The 27,380-nt window shown below is 38.5% G+C and overlaps 1 protein-coding gene across 4 annotated transcripts in view; it reads left to right on the top strand.

Annotated features, from left to right (window-relative positions):
• The window catches only part of KDM5A (lysine demethylase 5A), a 107,522-nt gene that overhangs the window by 36,360 nt on the left and 43,782 nt on the right, over positions 1-27,380 (top strand). For 3 of the 4 annotated variants that reach the window (XM_075552225.1, XM_075552223.1, XM_075552226.1), the window contains 8 exons: positions 6,883-7,064; positions 11,264-11,426; positions 13,339-13,458; positions 16,555-16,749; positions 22,603-22,784; positions 23,640-23,764; positions 24,250-24,400; positions 25,242-25,356. In XM_075552225.1, the coding sequence (XP_075408340.1) occupies positions 6,883-7,064; positions 11,264-11,426; positions 13,339-13,458; positions 16,555-16,749; positions 22,603-22,784; positions 23,640-23,764; positions 24,250-24,400; positions 25,242-25,356 (1,233 nt within the window). The remainder of the gene's footprint in view (positions 1-6,882; positions 7,065-11,263; positions 11,427-13,338; positions 13,459-16,554; positions 16,750-22,602; positions 22,785-23,639; positions 23,765-24,249; positions 24,401-25,241; positions 25,357-27,380) is intronic. The other variant, XM_075552224.1, reaches the window with a different exon arrangement.

Here is a 27,380-nt window from a genome sequence, read left to right as displayed (position 1 = left end):
CACGTCTCTCTTATTTCTTATTGGAATTTTATAGTTAAACTTAGATTGAACTTTTTCATTCTGTCTTTAACTCTTACATACACTTTTATAGTTTCCATGACTACTGCATTATGAGTGATGCCCTCAGAACTTCTAGTTAACAAATTCTCTCTTCAGCATTGTCATTGGTTGGTAAACTCCCTTTTTGAGTTTTTCCCATAAATTTTGAAATTTTAAATTTCAGAGATACACAAAGTAAACAGTATAACACACCTTCCTCATTCAATACCTAGCATCCAGACTCAAAAAGTCTGCCATTCTAATTTGATTTTATGATCCCCCTTCCTTTCTGAAAAATTGAGCTTGACTTGTGTCCCAGGAAATATGAACCCTACTTGTCTATGGTGCTCAGTTCTTTGTGTGTGTGTGAATTCTTTTTGCTATTATTTTATGAAGGCTTTCTATATCTATTCATGAATGTTAGTCTACAGGTTTTCTTTTGCCCTGATGTTGGTGCTGGGTAATTCTAATTTATTAAATGAATTGAGAAGTGTCTTTTTCTATATTTTGAAAGATATTGGGTAGAACTAGTGTTAATTCTTTAAATGTCTGATAGAATTCTCTAGTAAAGCCTTCTTAGCCTGGAGAGGAGTGTTGTGGGGAACCAAGTTTTTTTTTTTTTTTAATGCTGTTCAATTTACTTGATATGGGACTAGTCAAATTATGTGTTTTGTATTGGTTGACTTATAGCAGTATGTATTTTTCATGGAATTTGTCCATTTCATCTAAATTGGCAAAATTTTAAGTGTATAGGGCCTGTAGTGTTACCTAATTTAATTCCTCATATTGATATTTTGTGTTGTCTCTTTTTTTTCTTCATAGAGGTTTGTCAATTTTATTAATCATTTTAAAGAATCATCTGGTGGTTTCATTGAATTTTATCTATCTTCAATTTCCTTGTTTTCTGTTCATGCCAATATTATTTCTTTCCTTCTGCTTGCTTGAGTTTTGCTTGTTGTTTTATAGGTTCTTGAGGTGGGAGTTAATGTTTGTTGATATGAGATTTCCCCATTTTTCTTGTTCAATGTGTTCATTTTGTGTTCTAAGTTTCCCTCTCATCACTGCTTTAGCTATATCCTATAAATTGTGATTTTCGTTTTCATATAGTTCAGTGTATTTTTTTCCTTGAGAGTTTGTGCTTTGGACACGTCAGGAGAGAGCAGTCCCTGCAGAAGGACACACTGTTTGGTAAAGGGGAGGGCAGCAGGCCTGGAGCACTGGGACGGATGGCGTAGGGCCTGGCAGGGTGTCGTTCTGTTGTGCATAAGATTACCATGGGGCAGAACCAACTCGGTGGTACCTAGCAACAGCATGGATAATTTATATGTATGTTCCAAGTGTATGGAAAATTTCCTGTTATCTTTTTGTTATTGATTTCTAGTTTGATTCATTTGTGGTTGGAAATATACTGTGTATGAATTTAATTTTTAAAAATTGAGGCTTTTTTTGACCCAGAATATGGCCTTTAGTAGTATATGTTTCTTGGGTACATAAGAAGTATAATTAATCTGTTGTTGGCTAGATTATGTGGGAAATGTTAATTGGATCCTGTTGGCTGGTGATGATGTTGAGTTTTTCTATATCTTTGTTTAGTTTTTTTATTGTTGAAAGACTTGATGAGTTCAAATATAATTGTAGTTTGTCAGTTTCTCCTTCACTTCTATCAGTTTTTCCTTTAGACGCTTTGCTTCTCTGCTGTTTGGTGTTCACATCTAGAATTGTTAAGCCTTCTTGAAGCGGGGTTGACCATTTTATCATTATATAATGTGTTTTTCTGATTCTGGTCAATTCTTTTCTCACAGGTCTATGTGGTAGCAACATTACTAGAAACCCAAACCCATTGCAAAGTAGTAGATCTTGACTCATAGCGACCCCATCAGACAGAGTAGAGTTAAGAAGCAGATCGCCTCACATTTGTTCCTCTGAGGCTGGTGGGTTTGAACTGGTGGGCTTACATCTTGCCTTTAGCTGCCCATAGGACTACCATGCTCCTCGAAAGCAGCACAACCCTTCCTAATTTCTTTTTTTTTTTTTTAATTTTTTTTTTATTTTAACAATTTATTGGGGCTGATACAATTCTTTTCACAGTTCATACATATACATACATCAATTGTATAAAGCACATCTGTACAGTCTTTGCCCTAATCATTTTTTCTCTTTTCTTCTTTTACATTTTATTAGGGACTCCTAATTTCTTTTGTTGTTGAGAATATACAGAACAACACATTTAACAATGTTTACATGTACAGTTAAGTGACATTGATTATATTCTTTAAGTTGTGTGGCTATTCACAACTCTTAATTTCTGAATTCTTCCTTTTCCAGTAACATAAACTCACTTTCCTATCGAATCTTCAAGTTGCTCTTGTCAATTTGATTCCTTATAGGTACTTCTTAAAGAGCAAGTGTTCACTAGGGAAGCGAAACCAGCATCTAGGAGAGGTTAGCGATCCTGTGGGTGTTAGAGCAATACCAAGCTGGCGGAGAGGGGAACTAAGCGGTGTAGGAAGGGGGATAGTGAGAGCGGGGCAAGAGGAGGCAAAAGGAAACAGGGGCAAGCTCTAGGAAGTAAAGGCACAGATAGAGAGATTAACAGAGGTGTGCACTTATACAAATACATTAATCCATGACAGTAGTGGTATTGGCTTATGCATATATATATTTATTATTTTTCCGTGGCAACTAGTCTTTATTTTCATTTATTTATTGATCTGCCGATCTATCTATCTAAATAATCATTTTGTTGGGGGCTCGTACAATTCTTTTTAAATTCTTTTTTATTAAAATTTTTTTATAAATCATTTTATTGGGGCTCATACAATTCTTGTCATAATCCATACATACATCAATTGAGTAAAGCACCCTTATACATTCGTTGCCCTCATCATTCTCAATATTCACCTTCCACTTGGGTTCCTGGAATCAGCTCATTTTCCTTTTTTCCCTTCCCTTCCCTCCCCGCTTCCCCCTCCCTCATGAACCCAAAATAATTTATAAATTATTATTTTATCATATCTTACACTGCCCGGTGTCTCCCTTCACCCACTTTCCTGTTGCCCATCCCCCAGAGAGGAGGTTATATGTAGATCCCCAAGATGGGTTCCCCCTTTTACACCCCCTTCCCTCCTGGTATTGCCACTCTCACCATTGGTCCTGAGGAGTTCATCTGTCCTAGATTCCCTGTGTTTCCAGATCCCAACTGTACTGCTGTGCATCCTCTGGTCTAACCAGGTTTGCAAGGTAGAATTGGGATCATGAACAATTCTTATCACAATCCATACATACATACATCCATTGTGTCAGGAATGTACGTACACTTGTTGCCATCATCATTCTCAAAACATTTGCCTTCTACTTGAGCCCTTAATATCTGCTGCTCATTTTCCCCTTCCCTCTCCACTCTCTCCTACCTCATGCACCCTTCATCATTCATAAATTATTATTATTTTGTCATATGCCCATATATTTATAAGATAATGCATTGAAGCTGCATATGGGCCTCAGCACATACCTTCCCTCAATACAAGAATACTTTGTTCTAACAAATTGGCATTCTGTGATGCTCACAACCCCCCCCACCCACAAATGATCACTGCGGACAAAATGGGTGCGTAAGCAGATGTGAAGACAGAGATGGTGCATGGCTATTAAAAGAAAGAGTGGGGTCTTAAAGGCTTGAAGTTAAACAAGTGGCCATCCAGCAGTGAAGCAAGAAGTCCACATGTGATCATGAGGTGTCATCGAGACAGGGCAACGAGCATCAGAAGATTCACAATAAACAGTAAAGAAACAAAAATACAGTGGTGGGGTTGGAGCGGAGACCCAAAGCCCATCTATGGACAATGGAGCATCCCCCCACAGAGGGGTCGCAGGGAGGGTTTAGTCAATCATGGTGCAGTAGACATGCAATGTACCTCTGTTTCCTGGAAGCCTCCTCCCCTTCTCCCCGACCATCACAACCTCAATGCTGCCTCCCAATTTATACTAGACAGGAGTGTGTACATAGATAACAGGCAAGAGATAAAACAACACATGGAACCCAGGAACAGGAATAGGAATAGAGCTATCTAAAGGGTAGGGGGGGAGAAGTGGAAAGGGAGGAGGGCACCGACTGCAATGACATAATAGCCATGCATCATTTCTAAATTATTTTGATTAATATTTCCATTATATATTTATCTTTTTCTACCTTTTTATTTTTAGCTTATCTATATAATTATATTTACAGTGAATTTCTTGAGACATAGTTGAATCTCGGTGTTAATCTAGTCTCTTGATCTTTGTCTTTTAGTTGATGTATTTGGACCATTTATATTTTTTACTGGTATGTTAGGGCTTAGATCTGCTGTTTTAAAATATGTGATTCAGTGACATTAATTACATTCACCATGTTGTGTAACTGTCATCACTAATTTCAAGCTTTTAAAAAAACTTTTTAATCACGCTTAAAAAAATTTCAGTTTTCCTAAAGCAATAATTCATTTTTCTCCTTGTACTTGCCTTTTGTAAATAGTAATACGTTTTGGTCTCTGCATTTGCCTACTATAGATAATTCATGTAATGGGAATCATGCGCTGTTTGTTCTTTTGTATCTGACTTCCATGTCATAATATATGTCAGAACCTTATTTCTCCTTATGGCTAAATAACATTCCATTGTATGGATATACCATATTTTGTTTCCATTTATTTAATAGACTGGTTGGAAGTTGTTGAGTCACGGTTAATGGAAACAGAGGCAGCATATATGTTGCATAGCAAGCATATCTTTTGTATGTTGGAATTTGTGGACCTGAGTGGTGCTGTCAGATAAATGCTGGGTTGCTTGCTACCTGCAGAGTTCAAAATCACCAGCCACTCCAAGGGAGGAAGATGAAGCACTGGGCTTCAGTAAAGGTTTACCGCATCAGAAACCAGTGTAGTGGTGCCGTGAGTGAAATTGCCTCTAATAGTCCGTTTTTAAGGAACTAGCCAGTGGTGCCTTCCTCATGATGGTGGCCAAGCGTACTGCTTGACGGTGTGTGAGTAAGCTGCCATGTGTGGGCCAGAGCACCTGTTTCCTGCTGGGTCAAAGCGAACATGCAGGATATCTGGTTGTGCGTTGCATACAGTGTCCTTGTTTCCTGTGGTTATGACTGAACTGCTTCAAACCCTGGATGTTGCAATGAACATTGGTGTACAAAGATGGTTGAGTCCCTGTTGTCAAGTCTTAGGCACATACCTGTGAGAGAAATTACTAGCTCAGACGGTAATTGTATGTTTTAACTGTTTGAACAACTGCCACTTTTCCACAGTAGTGCCTGCAGTAGATGGAAGTTCTCACTTTTGTGTATCCTCATCAACACTTGCTACTTTTGTTTTTCAGTAGCCTTCCTGGTGAGAGTGAAGTGGTGTCCTATTGTGGTTTTGATGTGTATTTCTTTACTGACTTATGAGGTTGAATTTGCTATTTTGTGGTTTTGGAGTATTTGTATATATTCTCTCACTGCCATAGAGTCAATTCTGTCTCATAATGACCCTAGAGGGCAGGGTAGAAATGGGGCTGGGGGTTTCTGAGACAGTAGCTCTTTATGGAAGTAGAAAACCCAATCTTTCTCCCACAGAGTAAGGCTAGTGCTTTAGAATTGCTGACCTACGCATAACCCACTAGGTCATCACAGCTCTTGTGCTTCAGAATCGACTTAATGGCATTGAGTTTGGTTTAACTTTGGTTTATCTTCTCTGGAGAAATGTCTAATCAGGTTCTTTACCTGATTTTTGAGTGAGATGAAAATAGTTTTGATTTCACAGATTCCTTGACATGGCTGTTGGGTCTCTTAACGCGCTGTCTTTTGAGAACCGTTCTCCACACGGATGTTAAATACATGTGACTTTAGGTATGGGTGTTTGAAGCCCAGTCGCCAGTGACTCTTAGTGGGAAACCCTCATGGCAACTTCTACAGCAGCTTCCCTTTGTTAATTACAGCTTGGTTTCCTTTCTTAGTTTCTTGGACACTGGAGTCCCTCTATGAAATAATTTATGATTATTACTGTGATTTACCTAGGATTTCTACGTGTGTTTGTGGTGAAAGGGAGTGGTGGTAACGTTCTGCATCATTTCAGTTTTCTTTGTTGCCCTAAATTCAGAATCATATCTTATATTTAATTTTCATAATACCCCACACTGGTCTATAAATAGGAATACCATGAGCCACCACACCCATTGCTGTTGAGTCAATTTTACTCATAGCAAGCCTGTGGAACAGAGTGAAACTGTACATCTTTATGGAAGCAGACTGCTATCCCTTTCCCATGGAGCTGCTAGAGGATTTGAACCACCTACCTCTGGTTAGCAGCAGAGTGCTTTAACTACAGTGCCACCAAATGCTCTGTCGAAATATAGTGAGTGACCTACTAAAAGTGGTCTCACACTATCTTACTGGTAAGCTGGGGAGTAAGAACAGCATCTTTGAAATCATTAAACCAAGCCAAACCCATTGCCCATTCATTCTATTTCGACTCACAGTGACTCTGTATAGGGTTTCTGAGGCTATAAATCTTTATGGGGGCAGATAGCCTCATCTTATTCCTGTGGAGCAGCTGATGGATTTGTACTGCTGACCTGGTAGTTAATATCTGAGTGCCTAGCCCACAGTGCCACCAGGGCTCATTTAAGATAAAGGGATAACCTAAAGACAGTATAAACAAGAGATAAGATTAATATTTATATGAGTTGCATGAACACAGATTCTGTAGGTGTTTGTGAAGATTATAAAGTTTATACATTGTCTATAAAGATTCTCTTGAAATTTCTGTTGAGCACTTGTCATTTGTATTCTCTCATGACACTATTTCCCCTCCTCAGGAATATGCACTTTCTGGTTGGAACTTGAATAATATGCCTGTCCTGGAGCAGTCTGTTCTTGCACATATTAATGTGGACATCTCTGGTATGAAGGTGCCATGGCTCTATGTAGGAATGTGTTTCTCTTCTTTTTGCTGGCACATTGAAGATCACTGGAGTTATTCCATCAACTACTTGCACTGGTATCTACATCTTTTGTTTGAACATATATGCCTAATAATTTTTTTATGCTTTAATCGTATTAAGTGATTAAGGGAGAGCTGACTCACCCCAGTGAAGGTAGCTGTCCTGTTTTAGGAAATCTGTGAAATCAAAACTATTTTGGTCCCCTTCAAAAATGGGTGTTTACCCAAAATAGAATGATGGTTTGCAGAGAGAAGAGGGGTCTCAGGATACCCTTGTAAAGTTCATGTATGGAACAGAACCTAGAGATTTGAACTAAATGACACTTGTTTGGTGTACATGCTAGTTATTTTGGTGATCTTTTTATATGCAAGGTACAATGTTTATGTAATTAAAATCTCATTGACTCACTTTTAGTATTTCACATTTTCAACAGTTTTTAAAATCATTTTATTGGGGGCTCGTACAATTCTTATCACAGTCCATACATCCATCCATTGTGTCAAGCACATATTTACATTTGTTGCCATCATCATTCTCAAAACATTTGCCTTCTACTTGAGCCCTTAATATCGGCTGCTCATTTATTTTGTCATGTTACACTGTCCAACGTCTCCCCCCACCCTCTTCTCTGCTGTCCATCCCCCCAGGGAGGAGGCTATACGTAGATTCTTGTAAATCATTTCCCCCTTTCTACCCCACATTCCCTCCACCCTCCAGGCATCACCACTCTCATCACTGGTCCTGAAGGGATCATCTGTCCTGGATTCCCTGTGTTTCCAGTTGCTATCTGTACCAATGTACATCCTCTGGTCTAGTCAGATTTGTAAGGTAGAATTGGGATCATGATCGGGGGGGAGGGGGTGTTCAACAGAGTTAAAAAAAATTATACTGACATACTTCACTTACAGTTTTTATTTATTCACCAAATAGTATGCTATCTTAGACTCTAATATTTTTCTCTCCATTTGGAAGATAATAGTTTATAGTATGCAATAGAGGGCATTTAGTAATTTTCGTGTTCTGTTTTGCTGTTCTCTCTAAAGTGATAGCCATTAGCCACATGTGACTACTCGGTTGTACATTTCAAGTGCTTTAAGCAACTCTACACTATCTGGCCACCATAAAGAAATTCACAGAGCAGTTCTTCTCTGTCCTACATGGTCTCTGTGAGTCAGAGTCAACTTGATGGCAGTGAGTTTCATTTGTTTTTTGGTATAAACAGCACGACTAAATTCCCATCTTTTTTTCTTAAAGATTATAATTATTATAAATGAATTCTAGTCCATTGGACACTAGTGGATTCATTATGATTAATGATGCTAAATTTTTGTTCCTTAAGGCTTCTCAGCCAAACCCATTATCATCAGGATGGTTTTTCGCTTCAGTGACTATATAGGATAGTACAGCTAGCTACCCCCATGGGGTTTCCAGGGGTGTAAATCTTGGCAAAGGCAGCCAGCTGCATCTTTCTCCCATGAAGTGGCCGGTGAGTTTGAACTAATGACCTTGATGTCACACGGTTACTTTTAAGGTTTAGAAAAAAAAATTATATTCAAAATTTCAACACTTCTAGCTTTGACTTACTTCCTTGGATAATAAATTTGAACTCAGTGAAGTTATTTAAAGATAGTCAAAAGAGGTTTGACTGTAATTTTGATTATAATGGGTTAGTGGAAAGTCCTATGAACCTGAATCAAAGTAATATGTTAGTATCCTTAGAAAAGCACGTACTTCTCATATATTAACCTTTATCTGTTGAAGATTTGTCTTAGTTATTCCAAAATTTCATGCTTTTGCCATGTGCAAAAGACATTCACCTCATTGTATCAACACAAAAGTACTAACTCAGATCTCATCTTTTGAGCCATCTAAACCAAATATGGCACTTGAGGCACATTGCATCCCGCAGCAAAATTCTTCATATGTGAACCTGTGAAATTTAGACTACAAGTTACCAGGTTCCAAAGTATTAGGGTAGGACAGGTGCAAGGTAGACCTTCATTATAAGTGAGAGAAATTGGAGAGAAAGAAGGCATAAATGGGTGCCAAGCAAGTCTAAAACCCAGCAGAACAAATTACATTAGTTTTGAAGTCTTGAAAAGAATCCTCTGTTCACTGAGACCATTTGGTAATGGTCCACAATTCTGAGTATTGACCATACTCTCAATTCTCGGTGGGGGCCCCGAAGCCCTAAACTTCTGGTCTACCTTCTACACCTGTTGAGATAGCAACTCTGCTCTTTGAGCTATGGAGTGCCCCATTCCCTTAGTCCAGCTGAGTGGCAGCTTACCCCCTTAGCTTTGGACGGACAGCAGACTTAACCTCCTTATCCTGCCTTAATGACGGTCTTAAAGTCTAGAAGCAAGTTAGCAAAGATCTGGCTTTGGAGAGAGACCCTTTGAGATCTAGGAGACCAGGGTCCATCCTTTCAAACCTGGGGGGCTCTGCTGCCTGTGCTCTTTCTAGCTGCTCGGGCTGCCCCAGGGTGCTCGTTTCTCTTCTTGGACTTGTTTCCTGCCAGGAGAACTTTAAGACTCAGACAGCTTTTTTTTCCTTTTGCTCTAGTTTCTTCCCCTTAGACTGATGGGATTTCTGTTGTGTAGGTTAGGTCTATCAGCTCGGACTTAATCTCTGTAACAAAAGCTAATTGTCCTTAGTAAACATTCCAAGCCATGTGTTCTTCATTAAAATTTTTTAAAAATTATTTTATTTGGGGCTCGTACAACTCTTAAAACAATCCACACATCCATCCATTGTGTCAAGCACATTTGTACATTTGTTGCCATCATCATTCTCAAACCATTTGCTTTCTGCTTGAGTCCTGGATATCAGCTCTTGTGTTTTTCTTTTTGTACAACCAAAATTTCCAAATTCTGTTTTCATTTTGCATAGTTCATTTTTAAGTCCCATCTCTTCCCTTTCATTTTATTGTAAGTGGCAAGAAGAAATTACATGGCTCCTTTTAAATGTTGCTTGGAAGTCTCTTCAGCCAGATACCCAAATTTATCACTTACAAGTTCTACCTCCTACCAAACATTTGAACATAATTCAGACAAGCTCTTTGCCACTGCATAAGAAGCATTGCTCTTCTACCAGTGTCCATTCCTGTGCATCCTTTTCTTCTAAAGTACCACTTCCCTTCCACATTTCTAGCAACCTAAGGTGAGAGAGGCTTTCTCTAAAAGTTATCCTCACTTCTTTTGAGTCCTTACAAAAATTACCGTTAATGTGCATAATTTTACTAACGTTCTCTTCAAGGAAATCTTTTGCATTTACGATTTCAAAATTCATTGTTATCAAGTCGATGACATCTCATGACTCTTATAGGACTGGGTCAGACTGTCTGTCCTTTGGGGTTTTTGAGAGACTAACATTTATGGGAGTAGAAAGCCCCGTCTTTCTCCCTCAGAACAAGCTGGTGGTTTCAAACTGCTACCCTTCCTGATTATAGCCCAGTGAGTAGCCACTCCACCAACTGTGCTCATGGTAACTGTTAGGCACCTTAAAACTCTTCTAGCTTCTGCTCGTTACCTAATTCCAGAACCATTTCTGCATTGTGATTATGTATGAAAGCTGCACATAACCCATTCTTGGTACCCAGTTCTTGGTTATCTAGTCCTGCTGTAAGAATGAAACAAATGGGTGGTTTTAACTAACATTTAAATTCTTGCAGGCTAGAAGTCTGAATTCAGGCTGGTGGCTCTAGGGGGAAGCTTTCTCTTTCTGATGGCTCTGGAGGGACTTTTTTGTATCTTTGAACTTCTCCTGGGTGATCTTCATGTGGCTTAACACCTCTCTTATCCCATCTTTGTTTACTTGTTTACGTCTTTAGCCTCTTTTATAACTTAAAAAGATTAACTCAAGATATTGCATATACTAATCCTAGCTCATTAACATCACTGAGACAGTCCTTTCCCAAGTGGGATTATAACTACAAGTATAGATGTTATGATTTAAAACACTTATTTGTGGAGACATAATTTATTCCACAACTCAGATACGTCTACTAATGTACCTTAAAGACTTTATTTGCTTTGAGTTGCTTTTCTAGTATCCGTGGTGCTGTCTATTCATTGTATATGTTTGCCCTGTCTCCTCTATGAACAATAGCACAGATATATAAGATGATTGCTAGGATTCAGGGAGCATAATCTCTGGCTATGGAATAAGACCAAAGTTATTTGTAATTATTAAGTAGACCCTAGCCTTACTGGCCTCATGCTCTGCCCAGCTAACCAATTGTTTCTTTTGCTAGGGGGGAGCCAAAGACATGGTATGGTGTACCATCTCATGCTGCAGAACAACTGGAGGAGGTGATGAGGGAGCTGGCTCCTGAGTTATTTGAATCTCAGCCTGATCTTCTACATCAATTAGTCACCATTATGAACCCTAATGTGCTAATGGAGCATGGTGTACCTGTGAGTCTTTTTGTGTCTCCTGTCAGTATTTTTAATTTTAGAGTTGTTTTGGATTTTGAAAAAGTAGACTCACAATATATCCTTTGTTTTGTAATGAGTGATGTGAAAAGTCAAAATGGAATTAAACTGTGAAGGATACCATTTTAACAGTGTTTTAAATTATGACTTAATTTTCAAATACTTAACATTTAGATCTTGATTTTAATAGAAATAATAATTCTTTGTTTTTCCTATGTAATCAAAGTGTGGGCCTTCTAAGTGGTAGCTTTATCCTTTCAGAGATCTTTTTTCATAAAATAATTTTATAGCTTTCAGTGACTAGATAATAAAGTAAAAGTAACACGTGACTGACTACCTTTTATACTTTGCAGTTCAGTCTGATAATGCTTTTCAAATATAAGCTACCTGATAATAAGCTCACTTAAATGTTTAGCATAACCTGAATGAAAAACTGTATGAAGTAAAATTCGTGGTGTTACTTTGTCTTTAAAAGAGTGTCTGTGTTCTATGATGCTCACCTTCCCAACCCTATCACTGAAGACAAAATGGGTGCATAAGCAAATGTGGTGAAGAAAGCTGATGGTGCTTGGCTATTAAAAGATAAAGCATCTGTGGTCTTAAAGGCTTGATGTTAAAAAAGGGTGGCATCTAGCAGGGAAGAAGCACACCAGCCTGTGTGATCACAAGATGTCTATGGGATCAAGTGTCAGGCATCAGAAGACCCAAAACAATCATATCTTTTCGAACGAGGGGGCTCAGAGTGGAGACCCAAAGCCCATCTGTAGACAATTGCAGATTCTCTCACAAGGATCACAAGGAAGGATTGAGCTAGCCAGGGGGCAGTGTAGCACCAAGGAAACAAACAGCATTCCTTTAGTCCTTTAATGCTTGCTCCTGTCCACTAGCATGACCCCAGTTCCACCTTAAATTCAGGCTAGACTGGAGCATGTGCACTGGTACAGGTAAGAGCTCTAGACACACACAATCCAGGACAGATAACCCCCTCAGGAACAGTAAATGGGAGTAAGGATACCATGAAGGTAGAGGAAAGGTGGGGGGAGATAGGGGGAGCCGATCACAATGATCGTTGGATAATATCCCCGCGCGCGTGCACACACACACAGGGATGAACAACAGAAACCATGGGGGATGGGAGTCAGCTGATGGTGTGTGTAAGATATGAAAATAATAATTTATAAATTATCAAGGGGACATGAGGGTAGGAGGGTGGTGGAGGGAGGGAAAAATGAGGAGCTGATACCAAAGGCTCAAGCAGAATGAAATTGTTTTGGAAATGATGATGGCAACATATCTATAAATGTGTTTGATACAATTGATGTATGGATTGTTATAAGAGCTGTAAGAGCCCCCAATAAAATGACTTATTAATTAAAAAGATAAAGAGTGTCTGCATATGAGAATCTTGGATCTTTTAAAGGCACTTGTTAGTTGCTATAGAGTTGGCTCCTCCTCATGGTGACCTAAGTAATCGCCTTGCCCTTAGTATAACAGACATGCAACTTTATAAAGCACAGTTCGGTTCAGGGTAAAAACTGACTTAGGGCATAGCTCCATATGAGCTAATCAATTTAGTTACCTAGAAGGTAAAAGGAAGCCTTAATCCTTACTGCTGTTTACAGCAGAAGAATAAAAGAAGAATTCTCTTAATTATAAAAATTAGTTCTCATTGAGAATTTACCTGCTAACTTTGATTGTTTCTAATGATTATTTTAAGAGGGTAGAATTTTGGCTACTTCTTAGAAATCCTGATTTTTTTTCCCCTGATAATTGTAGTTTAATGCTTCATCATATCTAATTTTAGAAAGTCATTTTGAAACAAGCTGAATGATAAAGTCTGTTTCCCTTCTTTTGTTGTTTTGTTTTTGTTTCCCTGTTCCCAATTTGCATTTAGGTATACAGGACCAATCAGTGTGCTGGCGAGTTTGTTGTGACGTTTCCCCGTGCCTATCACTCTGGATTTAACCAGGGCTACAACTTCGCTGAAGCTGTGAACTTCTGCACTGCTGACTGGGTCTGTTGTATAGCAAGTGGCTGTTGTCCGTCTACTAACACGCCTGTAAAGCGGAGCTTAGTTGCCAGATTTGCTTAGCGTCATTCATCTCAAGGAAGAGCAGAGTAGCTGCTGGGTTTCAGAGTGCTCATTTAAAGAGCAGTGTTTCTCAAAGTGGGTGGTACTGCCTCCTGGGGTGCCCTGGAGACATCTGAGGTGGGGCTGGGGCTGCAGAAGCAGTTGCCTTTCATCCTGAATTAGGGGTGTTGTTAGTATACAGAAGTTTTTAATTACGGGGGGCACTGAGTAATTGTTTTCTCTGAACAGGGATGTAGGCCAAATAAGTTTGGGAACCCAGGAGTTCCTGTCATAGTCTTTATTTTGAGAATTTCATAGTTCCTCCCTTTCTCGTGCACTCATTAATTTTTCCTGTTTTTAAAATTTCGTATGTACAATTAATATTTTCTGAATCCTTGTCCTTTTCTGGTTTGTCTAGTTTTTGCTTTCTCTGAACGCTTTGGATCTTCAAAAGAGAACCCAGCGTACAGAGATCATTTCAAGTGTGACTTCTTCCACATTTTAAATACGTAACTCTAATTTTTATTTTAAAACAGTCTGTCAGTAATTTTGTTCTGGTAGACTGATTAGGTAATTTTATTCTTCGTACCATATTTTTGTTTACTGTGTTCCTTTTTATTTAAAAAAATCTTTATAATATTGTCATATTTATGGGTTATACTTTTGTATAAATAATGATAATGCCCGTGACTGTTAGCTTGCTTTTGTATTATGTAGATATCAAAAAGGAATTAAACAAGAGAACACCATGTCAATTGGAAAAATATAGCACATTTATCAAATATACTCTGACTTTATTTTTATTTTGGTGATGCTATTGGTGTCCCTTCTCAGCAGTAATATAGCATTTGTTTTCTGTGGACACTTTAAATATATTAAGTTTTTAAAAAATTTAATCATTTTATTGGGGGCTCATCCAATTCTTACCACAATCCAGCCATCCATCCACCCATTGTGTCAAGAACATATGCACATTTGTTGCCATCATCATTCTCAACACATTTGCCTTCTACTTGAGCCCTTAATATCTGCTGCTCATTTTCCCCTTCCCACCCCACTCCCCCTACTTCACGAACCCTTCATCATTCATAAATTATTATTACTTTGTCATATGTTATACTGTCCGACATCTCCCCCTGCCTTCTTCTCTGCTGTCCCTAGGACTCTATATGTAGATTCTTGTAATCAGTTCCCCCTTTCCACCCCACATTCCCTCCACCCTCCAGGCATTGCCACTCTCACCACTGGCCCTGAAGGAGTCATCTGTCCTAAATATATTAAGTTTTATGAATAAATATCATTTTGTTTCCTTGGTGAATGAATGAAATTATACAATGAGTAGTCTTACTTGATCTTGTAATTTTAAATTGGTTCCTTGCTAGGCCTAGTTTAGCCAAAACAAGATTGAAGACCTTGCTTTGGGTTTGAGCTCTGGTTTTTACAATTAAACCAACAGTTACCTAGAGTTTCTGATTTCCAAGGTATCTGGCTAGGTGGAGAGTGGGGGAGTGGGGATGACTCCGAGATGAGTTGAAGATGGCTTCTGCCCTTACAGCGTTCACGGTTTATAATGTTTGAGCTTGGGCTACCCTTTTATTTTGACTTGCTCTTATTTCTTACCAGGTATATGAAAGTATACTGATAGATTCACCCAATAACCCTCAGACAAGTGAGATGTTATATATGAAAGCCCTTGATACTGTGTAGAAGAAAGGTGTGATAGAAATAGGAAAAAGTTATAGCAGGTTTTTTTCTGGAATAAAGTATAATGGGCTACCTCCCCACCCCTTCCCAAAACATAAAGAGATAATATGAGTTCTATTTTATGTAGTCTACATATAATAATTAAGAACTGCAAATCCCACAGTTATTTTTCTTCCTCTGAATATCCTTATAATGAAGCTAAATAAAATGATATATAAGATCACTAATGTTGAACTAATTCAACTAATGTGGGATATATATTGTTTTCTTTGGAAAGATTATTGTTTTACTTAATTCAGAGGTACTTTTTTTGGGAGGGTTTAAAAACAAAATTTTATTGTGGAGGCAGCAGGGCAGGTGCTCAATTCTTACCTGCAGCCTCAGTTCAGCACATAATTCAGAGGTATTTTTATACTCATATTGATGCCACTGATTACATTTTGCCTTTCTCAAAATGTAGATGAATTCTCAAAGTTTCTTAAAAGTCCATCTTAAGTTTTCATCTTTATAGTAGTTTACAAATTCAAACAACTCCTTGTAGCCATTCCACATTTCCCCAGCTGATACAATGTGTGTGGAATACAGGACAGCTAGTATCGTAATTTAATTTACTGCTCGATAGGTACAGAAAATTTCAGAATTTATCTTAAAGAGCAAAATTGTTGATTTATGAAAAGCGATCATATAGTTAATTGTTCAGTTTTTGTTAGGGAACATAAAACATAATCTCATAATTTCCCTTTGAATTTGCTTTAGGTTGGGCTGGTTGTTTTAAAAAGAATTTCTAGATGCTGAAATCTAAATAATATTTTGCTTTGGTTGTTGGAAAGGAAAAGAAAAAGTCAGTTTTTAATTGTCAAGCCAGTGTGGATTGCTTAAGTAATGCTTTTTCCTCCTTCTAGTAGCAACTGTTCTTTTTGTTCTGTGGAAACATGAATTCTGAAAACTTCCACTTTGCCTTTTATGGTCTGAGGTTTTGTCCCCCCCACCCCAATAGACAGGGGGAGGTGCAGCCTTGTGTTACATTGGTCTAAAATTATTTGCTGCTTTACTTGTGTACCAAGTGGCTCCTGCTTCTTGAAGTACACAGTGAGTAAAGAATGAACGTCTTAAGCCAGCGCTCCACCTTGTAGGGTATGGGAGTTTCTCTGGGAATACTTAAGAAATTCCTTCTGGGCCATGAAGGGTTATTTATAGTTTCCTCTTAAATTCAAATGGGAATTGCTTTTGTGCTTCTGTATAGTAAAAGGGAAGATCTGAAGGGTAAATACTCATTCTGTTCTGGAATGTGTTATGAGCAAGCAATTTAATTTGGGAATTGTCCCTTGTTTCCAGTTGCCCATTGGACGTCAGTGTGTCAATCATTACCGAAGACTAAGGCGTCATTGTGTCTTTTCTCATGAGGAACTCATCTTTAAGATGGCAGCAGATCCAGAATGTTTGGATGTAGGGCTGGCTGCCATGGTCTGCAAAGAACTGACTCTTATGACCGAAGAAGAGACACGATTGAGGGAGTCTGTTGTACAAATGGTGAGTTTGCCTAGCACTCCTTGTATTCGATGCTGCTGTGCGCACAGTCTTAGTTTCTTAGTGCTGCCACAAGCAGGTGACTTTAACGAGAGAAGTCACAGTGTCTCCCCATCCAGGGGGCTGGCTCAAGAAAATGCTCTCTCTGACCCCTTGGGGAGAATTCCTTGTGCCTTCAGCTTTTCTTCTTCAGCGCTTTGGATATCACCACGTGACTTCATTCTTTCTCCATTTGTGCTTGCTTGCTTTTGTGTCTATCAGTAATCTCCTCTTTTTCAAATATCAGAAGTGGTGAGCTTAAAGCACATGCAGCAAGGATGCACTCTCACTAACAGAACAACACCCCCCACAGCCCCCCCAAAACAAAGGATTAAATAATTCAGGTTTAGGGGTTAGAATTTACAACTTACACTTTTGGTAACAGAATTCAATCCATAACGTGGACTCCACTTAAAAATTGAACCCAGAAGAAGAAAATCTTTATGTTTGATCCTTTAAACACAAAACCACTATAAGTTCAGAGAAGGCTTCATAGTTTTATAATTATCATTTTGTTTGTTTATTTTCTAAACCATTTTATTGGGGGCTCGTACAAATTCGTATCATCATCCATCCATCCATTGTGTCAACCACATTTGTACATCTGTTGCTATCATCATTCTCAAAGCATTTGGTTTCTACTTGAGCTCTTAATATCTGCTCCTTATTTTTCCCCTTCCCTCCCCACTCCCCCCTCCCTCATAAACCCTTGATAATTTATAAGTTATTATTTTGTCATATCTTATACTGTCTGATGTCTCCATTCACCCACTTTTCTGTTGTCCTTCCCCCAGGAGGGTATATGTAGGTCATTGTAATTGGTTCCCCCTTTCTACCCCACCTTCCCTCCACCCTCACCACTCTCACCACTCTCACCACTGGTCCTGAAGGGGTCATCTGTCCTGGATTCATTAGATAAAAATTTTTAGTAATTTTTTTTGTCATGACTAGATTTAAAAAATAATAGCATCTCAGGAGGTAGAATTTGTTAGGTGTATATATATTTAAAACCTACCTATAGTCTTATGTCTTTATAAACAAGAAATTTTAAATTCATTTCTCTCTGAGCTTTGTAATAAATAAACATGTGTCTCATGATGGTGCACTGTCAGGGTGGATTTTTTTTCACTTTTAAGTCAGTCAGTAATAGGACCGGATAGTAAAGGGCACTAGGATTTGGAATGCGTGGATATGAGCTGGACATTCATCATACTGAACAGGGACAGAGATGAGGCAATTCACCTCTTGACTTCTCGTTGGCCTTCTTCCCGTCCCTTGTACTTAGCCTCAGTGACATGCTCTACCCTTACCATGTGTCTTCCTGCTACTGTATGATAAGTTCTTTCTGTTTAGATCATCTTCTGTTTTTAAAGCCATATTATACTGTACAATTTGGAATGTTTTGACATGTGTATATACTTATGAGATCCTTGCCATAATTAAGATAATGACCACAGCCAAGACCACATCAAGTTTTTTATGCCTCGTTATAACAATACCTGCTATCTTTCATGTCCCTCCATCCTAGTCCCACAAAACCACTGGATCCGACTCTCTTTAGTTCACATTTAAAGAGTTTTATAAAAATATGTTTTGGGTCTGACTTTTTCACTCAGCATAATTACTTTGGGAGTCATTCCTGTAGTTGCATATGTTAATAATACTTTCTTTTTATTTCTGAGTAGTTTTCCACTGCAGGTATATCTCACAATTCTGTTCACTTTTTGATGGCTATTGTACTGTTTTCTAGTTTGTGCTTATATTGATAAAGCTAAGGTGTTCTGATGATGCTATGGGATAAATCTACAAGGTCAGCAGTTCTAAACAACCAGCAGCTCCAAGGGAAAAAGTTGAGGCTTTTTGCTCCTGTAAATATGTACTGACTTTAAAACTGCACCTTGACCCATTATGAGCCAGAATCAACTTGGTGGCAGTGGGTTATGGGTACAGATTAAGCTGCTATGAATATATGTGTACTATAAGTTTTTATGGACAAATGCTTGAATTTTTCTAGAGAAAATTCTAGGAGTTGGATGGTTGATTCATGTGGTATGCGTATGTCTAATTTTAAAATAAAAAGGATCAAACTTTATTCCCAAATGGTTGTACCATTTTCCACCAGAAGTGTATGAGAGTTCTGATTGCTCTGTGTCCTCACCAGTACTTAATATGGTCAATCTTTTTAACATGAGATATAAATAGGTTTGCAGTGATAATTTTATTGTAAAGTTTCCAGAAAATTTTCATCATCTTTTGTTTTTTTTTCATGACCTCTTTAAACCCCTCTGTATTTGTATATGAAGCAAGATGGAGACTGAAGTTAGTTTTCTTGACTAGGCTACTTTTTTTTTTTTTTGACTAGGCTACTTTTATTAATTTCAAACCCATATATGGAATATTACTTTGGAGATCTGCTTTAGGAGAATATGTGTTGAATTTACTAAACAAGCGCGATTGGTAGGTTGAGGAGATATTTTTGACATTCTTCAAGTGGTAGTTTGTAAGGATGACTGATTTTCTTCTGACTACATTCACAGTTGTCTTGAAAATAACATTTTCTGACAGGAAGGTTTGTAAAATTACAGAAGCAAAGGAGTTTTTCTTAGTGTTTCTAAACAATTTTATCTCAAATATAGTGCTCTGTGTATGTTCAGTTGGTATCCAGGGTGGTGAAGTTTACATGTTTGGCTGCTGCGAGGCTGAAGGTTGAATGTACCCAGACACTTTGGAAGAAAGGCATTTTTCGTGATTTACCTCCAGAAATTAGCCACTGAAAACCTATGTAGCTCCATTCTCTTGTCACCCGTAGAACTGAGCTGGAGCTCACTCTGTGGGATCTGATTCAGTTTGGGCTTTAGTATATGCCAAGTTAGATTTAAGCAGCCTTAAGACAATGAATGTAGGCTAAGGAAAACATAAGTATTAGCATGACAAAGTACTTGAAGTTTATTTTAAAGAATTTTAAATTTGCCTAAAAAGAATTTTGATACATGGTCAGATTAATTTTTCTAGTTTAAGTTACCTGTAAGTGGGTCTTTTTCAAGTTTTACTTTTTGAGATGCATGATTGAATGTCTTGGCCTGATGACATGATACATAGTATTTCTACTGTCTGCATATAGTCTTAAAAGTCTTATTTTGGTTATGTGTTTATTAAAAATGGGACATCTCCTGTTGCCTGGGGTCTTCTATTGAAGTTTTAAATAAAAGTACATTGATAGAGACTCAAGAAAAGAGTTTTTGTGGTCTCTTCTTACAGTGCAGACTTCTAGTGAGTTATTTCCCCTTGTTCCACAGTAATTTAAATAGCACATCTTGTATACCTCATCCTTATTATTAGTGATCCTTTGATTAAGTTTTTCTCAAGGCTGTTCTCCTTGAAACTTACCTTTCACCTGCCCCCTTGTTTGTAGATACTTTCCTACCTCGAGAAGAGTCCTCAGTGCCTGCATTTCCTCCTCTCTTCTCCCACCACTGTCATGTCCCACCACGCTTCTGAAAATGTCCTTGTTTACTGGTCGCAGTTACGTTGTTCCATTCAGTTGTCACATGAGACCTATTGGCTTTCCCCCTAACACTTGACTTTACTGTTTCTTCAACCTCCTTAATCACAGTTGCCATAATATCCGGCATTATGTTTTGCCTCATCTTTCCCCATTGTCAGTGTTTTTTTTTTTTTTTAAACAATTCATTGTCAGTGTTTTTAGGTTTCATTTATTTTATTTAAAAAAATAATTTTATTAGGGGCTCATATAACTCTTATGTTTTTAGGTTTTAGCCTTTAACTTTTGTTTCTCTCTTTTTGAGCCATTGTAAGAATTATCCATTCTCAAAGTTTTAATTGTCTTTCAGCTTATTATCAGTCTTATTATTCCAGTCTCACCACTTAATGTCTCCTGATTATATGCAAAAGGTACTTATCCATTTTAAACACAGGTGATATGTCCAGTCACCCACTTGAAGTACTTATTGTATACTTCTGTTTAGTCATCTCATTTGTCATCTCACTTTTAGCATCTGAACTGTTGCTACCATTTTCACAAACCACTTTCCTTTCCTGTCTCAGGTGCCAGAATCTGTATGTAAAAGTTTATTTATTTTTAAAAAATGAATGCGAAATTTAATCAACAAATAGAAGTTATGAAAGGGGAAAGTGAACTCCAAATTTTTCTTTAGTGTTTTTGTTGGTGCAGGTCTAACGACACTAGATTCTTTCAGTTTTTTTGTTAGGATATTTTTATTTCCTTTCCATTTTTGAATGATAATTTCATTGGACAAAGAATCCTAATTTGTGTTGTTTCATGTTTCTCTTTCAGAAATTTAAAAATTCTGTTCTATTGTCTTTGACTCTTCAGAGTACCTGTTGAAAGGTTAATAAAGAGTCTTCTTGTTTCTTTTATGGCAATATGGCGTTTTAAAAAGTTATTTTCATGTTTATCTTCTTTTTTATATCGTTTTATTAGGAGCTAATACAACTCTTATCACAATCCATACATACATCAATTGTGTAAAGCACATTTATACATTCATTGCCCTCATTATTCTCAAAATATTTGCTCTCCACTTAAGCCCCTGGCATCAGCTCCTCACTTTTCCCCTCCCTCACCGCTCTCCCTCCCTCATGAACCTTTGATAATTTATAAATTATTATTTTGTCATATCTTGCCCTGTCCGACATCTCCTTTCACCCCCATTTCTGTTGTTCGTCCCCCAGGGAGGAAGTTATTTGTAGATCCGTGTAATTGGTTCCCCCTTTCCAACCCAACCTCCTTTCACCCTCCCAGTATCGCCACTCACACCACTGGTTCTGAAGGGATGATCCGCCCTGGATTCCCTGTGTTTCCAGTTCCTATCTGTACCAGTGTCTATCTTCTGGTCTAGCCAGAATTGGGATCATGATAGTGGGGGAGGAGGAAGCATTTAGGAATTAGAGGAACGTTGTGACCTAAGAACTCTGATGATTTATTTTGAGACCATGTTTTCTTAAAAATAGTTTTTAAAGAGAATACTAAATACTATGGGGGGGGGGAGGCGCTATTAGAATATAGCCAGCAGACATCTAGATTAAACTGATGTCAGAAACAAAACCTCTGGTGGAAGAACTGCATTGTGTCTGCCAGTGAATCCGTCAGTTATCAGGTTTCCACCATGGGAAACACTTGCTCTCATGGCAGAATTGGCTTACAAGTACTGTGCTCAAGTAAACACAAATGATCAAGGGAGTTGCTATGTATTAAAAATGCAAGTCTTTGTAAATTGCATTTAAATGCTTTTTCTTGAATCATGAAATATGATTTAACTTTCTTTATGATGTGTTGGTGAAGTTGGTTATATTTTGGTTTAGATAGTTTTACGTAATTTTAAACTACTTTGCCCTTGATTGTATTTGTATATACCGTTATTTCCAGGTAATGAGTAGTAATTTATTCTGTAAGGATATATTTTTCCTGGGGGTTGTATTTTTCTCCCTGTAATTGTTTTATTAAAAGATAGCTACATAAAACAGGCATATAGCTTATGAATATAAATATTCTTCTTATCACCACCCAGATTAAGAGACTTTTGTCAACCACCCCGTTAAACTGCCCTCCCCTCAGAGAACTACTGTTTTTTGTAGTAATCATTTTATCTTACTTCATGGCTTTATATTTCCATTATTCAAATGAACATCCTTAGGTACCAAAGTGTATTTTTCCTGTCTCCTTGTACCATCTGTGTTTCTGCCTTAAATCAGGGATCGACTCTTGGAGAAACATTTTAATAGCTTAAGTTCTTTGATGCTTGAAAGACTGATCTGCTGGCATATATTATCTTTTAGGGAGTTGTGATGTCCGAAGAAGAAGTATTTGAGCTTGTTCCTGATGATGAGCGACAGTGCTTAGCATGCAGAACCACATGTTTCCTCTCTGCCCTTACATGTTCCTGTAATCCTGAGCGACTTGTGTGTCTCTACCATCCAGCTGACTTGTGCCCCTGCCCCATGCAGAAGAAATGTCTGAGGTATCCACAAAGGTTTTGTAAAACCAACTCTTACTCTTTTTCTTAGTTATTCTGTGCGTAGTAACTTTTATCTATCTGTCTGCGTCTCTGCTCTAGGACTAATCCTCTGACACTGACTCTGAACTTGGCAGTTAAAATTAGGCTGTGATAGTCTGGGTAGACTAGAGAAACAAATCCATGGACACACATATGTGTATAAGAAAGAAATTTATATACAAGAGGAATTGAATATTGAGCCCAGTCCAGATCAAGCCCCAAAGTCCAGTATTAGCCCATATGTCACAGTCTATAAAGTTCTCTTCAGACTTAGGAAACACATGCAGAGACGCCGAATGTTGAAGATCACAGGCCAGTGGGTAGAAAGTCTTTGGATCCAGTGGCATTGGAAACATCTCATTGCTGGCAGGGGTCTCTGCATGGCTTCTCCAGCATGCAGGGCTGCATCAGGGTGGGTCCATGTGTCTTGTCAGCTGCTATGTCTCCCAGGGTTTGAGCAGTCTCCTACCTCCAAGGAGGAAATACCAGAATTCCCAGAATCCTTAGGGGAAGGCTATGCCCACACAGAAACCTCATTGGCTATGACCTGATTGACAGGCTAGACGCCACCCCTACATGCTTAATCCTTAAATTGACAGTTATTTAACTGCCACATAGGCTGTTACTTGATTTGACATGTTCCTTGTCTCGTCTTAACATCAAAACTTAATGGGATTCATTGCTTTTCATTTTCATTCTATGTGAACCGAGATTCCATTCCCTGGCCATTATACTTTTCTTAAGCTATCTGTATTGAAATTTAATTTATTTTTAAGTTGTTGGTTCTTAAAGTTTTGATTTCTGTGTTTTTTCCCCTAGATACCGCTACCCGTTAGAAGATCTCCCTTCTCTCCTCTATGGTGTGCAAGTCAGGGCACAGTCCTATGACACTTGGGTCAGTCGGGTTACAGAAGCACTGTCTGCTGGCTTCAGCCACAAGAAAGGTTCCGTTTCCTCCTTTTTGTACATACTTTGAAACTCTTGTCCCTCTAAAAAAGCCCCTTTTAAAGTATATTTTTCCTTCACTTTAAGGAAAGTTCCTCGGCTTCATAGGAGTTTTAGATTATGGGTGGCCTGCATGTGGATTTAGTTTTCTATTTGAGAGTCTTCTTTTAAACAGAAAGGTTTATAAAGTGGGGCTGATAGCAAACTTGCAGTAGATAGATGTCTGTTCTGAGGAGCCACTGTTACCAGTGGGCCAACACAGAAGTCTTGCGTGCAAAGAAATTCCCCTTACCTGAGAGAAATCATCCATATGGCCTAGAAATGAACACCTGGTCATATACTTTGATTGGATTAGAGAGACTTTCACATCTGCAGTATGTTTCTCCGATAGATTGATGATTCACTTTAGAGAGGTTGGTTAAGATTTTGGAATGGCTTTTTATGTCTGCGATTATGGTGCATGACTTTTCATTTATTTTTACAGATTTGATTGAACTGAGAGTGATGTTGGAAGATGCTGAGGATAGGAAATATCCAGAGAATGATCTCTTTCGAAAACTCAGGGATGCTGTAAAAGAGGCTGAGACCTGTGCTTCTGTGGCTCAGCTGCTTCTTAGCAAAAAGCAGAAACACAAGTAAGACGAAGAAGGTTTTTTTGCTATATTTCTTGCAGAGTAAAACAGGAAGTTGTAACTACAACCAGTGAGACCTGCCCTACATTCCCTGCCCTCTGTGTCTTTATGTGTTTCCCTTTGTCACTATTGTCCAGTCTTGCCTCCTTTCTCACTCTACTCTGATGTCCTCTGTCTTCTTCCGGGAGGCATGTTCCTGTTGAGGGCACCCACACTTACTCTGGGTTCTGTGTGGACTTCTCTTCCCCTAGACCGCCAGGTACCATATTCCCTCACTTTCAAGGGTTTTTCAAATGCTCTTCGTGAGGCTTTTCTTGACAGTCCTTTTTAAAACCACAACCTTCTTTCCAGCTTTATTTTCTTCTTATCTACCTACCTGCCTATCTATCTAGTCGTCTAATATCCTAGATAAATTACTGATTTATTATTTACTCCCCACTCTCACTACAATGTATGCTAGTGTAGAATGCCAGGAATTTTGGTCCTATTTTTCACTACAGAGTTAAAACACATTTCCATCATTGCAGCAGAATGAACAGGTATGCTAGGGATAGACCAGAGGTTCCCAAATTTAGTTGGCCTAAGGCCTCCTTTCCAGATAAAACCTGCAGCCATCCCTGGCGATTAAAAGCTTTGGTACCATAGCCTATAATCCAGAGTAAAGTGTAGGTGTCTGCTTTTTTAGCTCCCCACCCCTGCATTGTACCCTCACCACCAGTGGGTGGTATTGCCCACTTTGGGAAATGCTGGGCTGGATTTATAAAGAAATTAGAAAAGCTCCTTTGATACCAAAATGACTGTGAATTTTTCTTGCTTATTACATTTCAATATTATTTCGCATCAGGCAGAGCCCAGATAGTGGGAGAACTCGGACCAAACTGACAGTGGAGGAATTGAAGGCCTTTGTCCAACAACTCTTTAGTCTTCCATGTGTCATCAGCCAAGCTCGACAAGTAAAGGTGGAGTATTAATTACATGCCTGTCTTGGATAATATGGTTAAATACAGTGGAATGTCTAGACTCGTGTTCTGTCATATTTGTCTCTCTTCTCCTTAGTAAGTAGTAAGAAGTTCTTATAGGAACAGTCCTAAAATAGTGGATTACATGTTGGGCTGCTAAACACAAGGTTAGCAGCTCAGGACCAAGATGAGTTTTTTTGCTCCTGTAAAGATTTATAACCTTGGAAACCCACAGGGGCTGCTATACTCTGTCTTGCAGAGTTGCTAAGGGTTGGAATTGATTGTGTGACTGTGACTTTTGGAAGACTCTTGGCTTCGTTCTTGAGGTCACATTTAAAATGCTGGAACTTAGCGACTGTGGGCGTGCGTCCTAGTGGCACAATGCTTCTGGGCTCAGCTGCAAACCAAGAAGTCAGATGCTATACCCACTTGGGCTCAGTGGGAGAAAGGTCCTGGCAATCTGCTCCCCTGAAGGTGGTGTGTCCGAACCTTATGGGTCGGAATAGAGTCAATAACACACAAAACTACAGACTAGTTTATTATTTCTGTGTTAATTTTAGATCAGAACTGCTCTTTATCATAGACGTTACTGAAATGCACGACATTAGTTAAACGACTCTGAGAAGGAATTGGTGAGCTCTATAAGTACTGGAGTTTTAAAATTCCACTGTTTTGAAATCATCAGGGTCCTGAAGGTTTAATGAATATGTAAAATCTCAGAAGAACACATAACGTATTAATCAGTGTAATTAGGAATCATGTTTGAGGTATGTTTCTATGTGTTTGGAGGAATGGACAGATAGCTGAAATAAAGTTTATCAGATTGGGAAATCTAGTCTCCATTGTGTTCTTATCTTAATCTGCCTCAGAAGATCATTTTGATTATTGACCACTCGAAATATTTCTCTAATCTGTGACACTACAGTCTTCTAGGTTTCTGCTTGGCTCGTTGTCCACTCTTTAGTGTTCTTTGCTATATATTTTCTTCTTGGCTTGACTCCTAAGTTTGTGTATATTGTATATATCAGGAGTATATATTTATATTCTGGCATATATTAGAAACCAGCTTTTTTCCTCCATACTCTAGGTATCTTATTAGTCCACTGACATTACCTATGACTCATAGCTTATTTACTCACAGGCCTCTAGCTCTGACTGCCTTTCTCCTTTACAGATTCCTATATCTAGTTGCTTGCTTCCTGGAAGCAGTGGGGGAGTTTCATCATAGAGAGTACTGTGATCTGGATCATAATGTAGACAATCTCTGGCAACAAAGTGAAGAATAAGCTGTAGGGCACAGCAGTAACGGCAGTAAGAAGCAGCTGTAGTCGCCCAAAGGACAGACCCTGGCACTGCAGAGTTTAGTGTAACTTTCTCTGTTTCCGTTTCCTTGGCTAAAAAGCATCTTGAAAGCTTTTCATGGAAATTTTCTAATCCACAGTTGTGTACATACCCAGTTGTGGTTCCTTCCTGCTTCTGTAGTTCTGCCTGCAACTGTGATGCATAGATCTACCATCAGCTATGAGTTTGTTAGTTTCCACTGTACTTTATGTCCCATTTAAGTGGCAGCATTTCTGTGAATCCTTGGACACTTTTATGTCCTTTTGCTGATAGTCTCCCTCTTTCAGATGAGAGAGAGTGTGTGTGTGACACACAGAATGAATTAGGTAGGGGTTTACATTTCAGATAATAAATGATGTATTTAACAATGTAAGCCATTTATCAACCCCCCAGTAGGTCTATGGAGGCTTTATGTTTGTTTCTCTTCTCGCGCTTGTCGATTACTTCCCCTTCACCCAGATTATTACCTGTCAGCACTCCAGCCTCATTTTTTCTCCCTCTCTGTCCCCACCCCTCCAAAGTCTGTTTCTTTTGTTATGAAAGTCTTTATTGTGAGTTTTTGGTTTTCTTTTTAACAGCGGTCGTACAGTGTGTGTCCTTCTGTGATTGATTAATTTTACTCAGCATAATGCTCTCCAGGCCCATCCAGTGCCATCAAGTGTTTCATGGGTGGGTGATTTGTC

Source organism: Tenrec ecaudatus, chromosome 6 (assembly GCF_050624435.1).
Source record: "Tenrec ecaudatus isolate mTenEca1 chromosome 6, mTenEca1.hap1, whole genome shotgun sequence".
NCBI classification, from domain to species: Eukaryota; Metazoa; Chordata; class Mammalia; order Afrosoricida; family Tenrecidae; genus Tenrec; species Tenrec ecaudatus.
The sequence above is the reverse complement of the archived record's forward strand: the minus strand, read 5'-3'. Positions and strand labels throughout refer to the sequence as shown.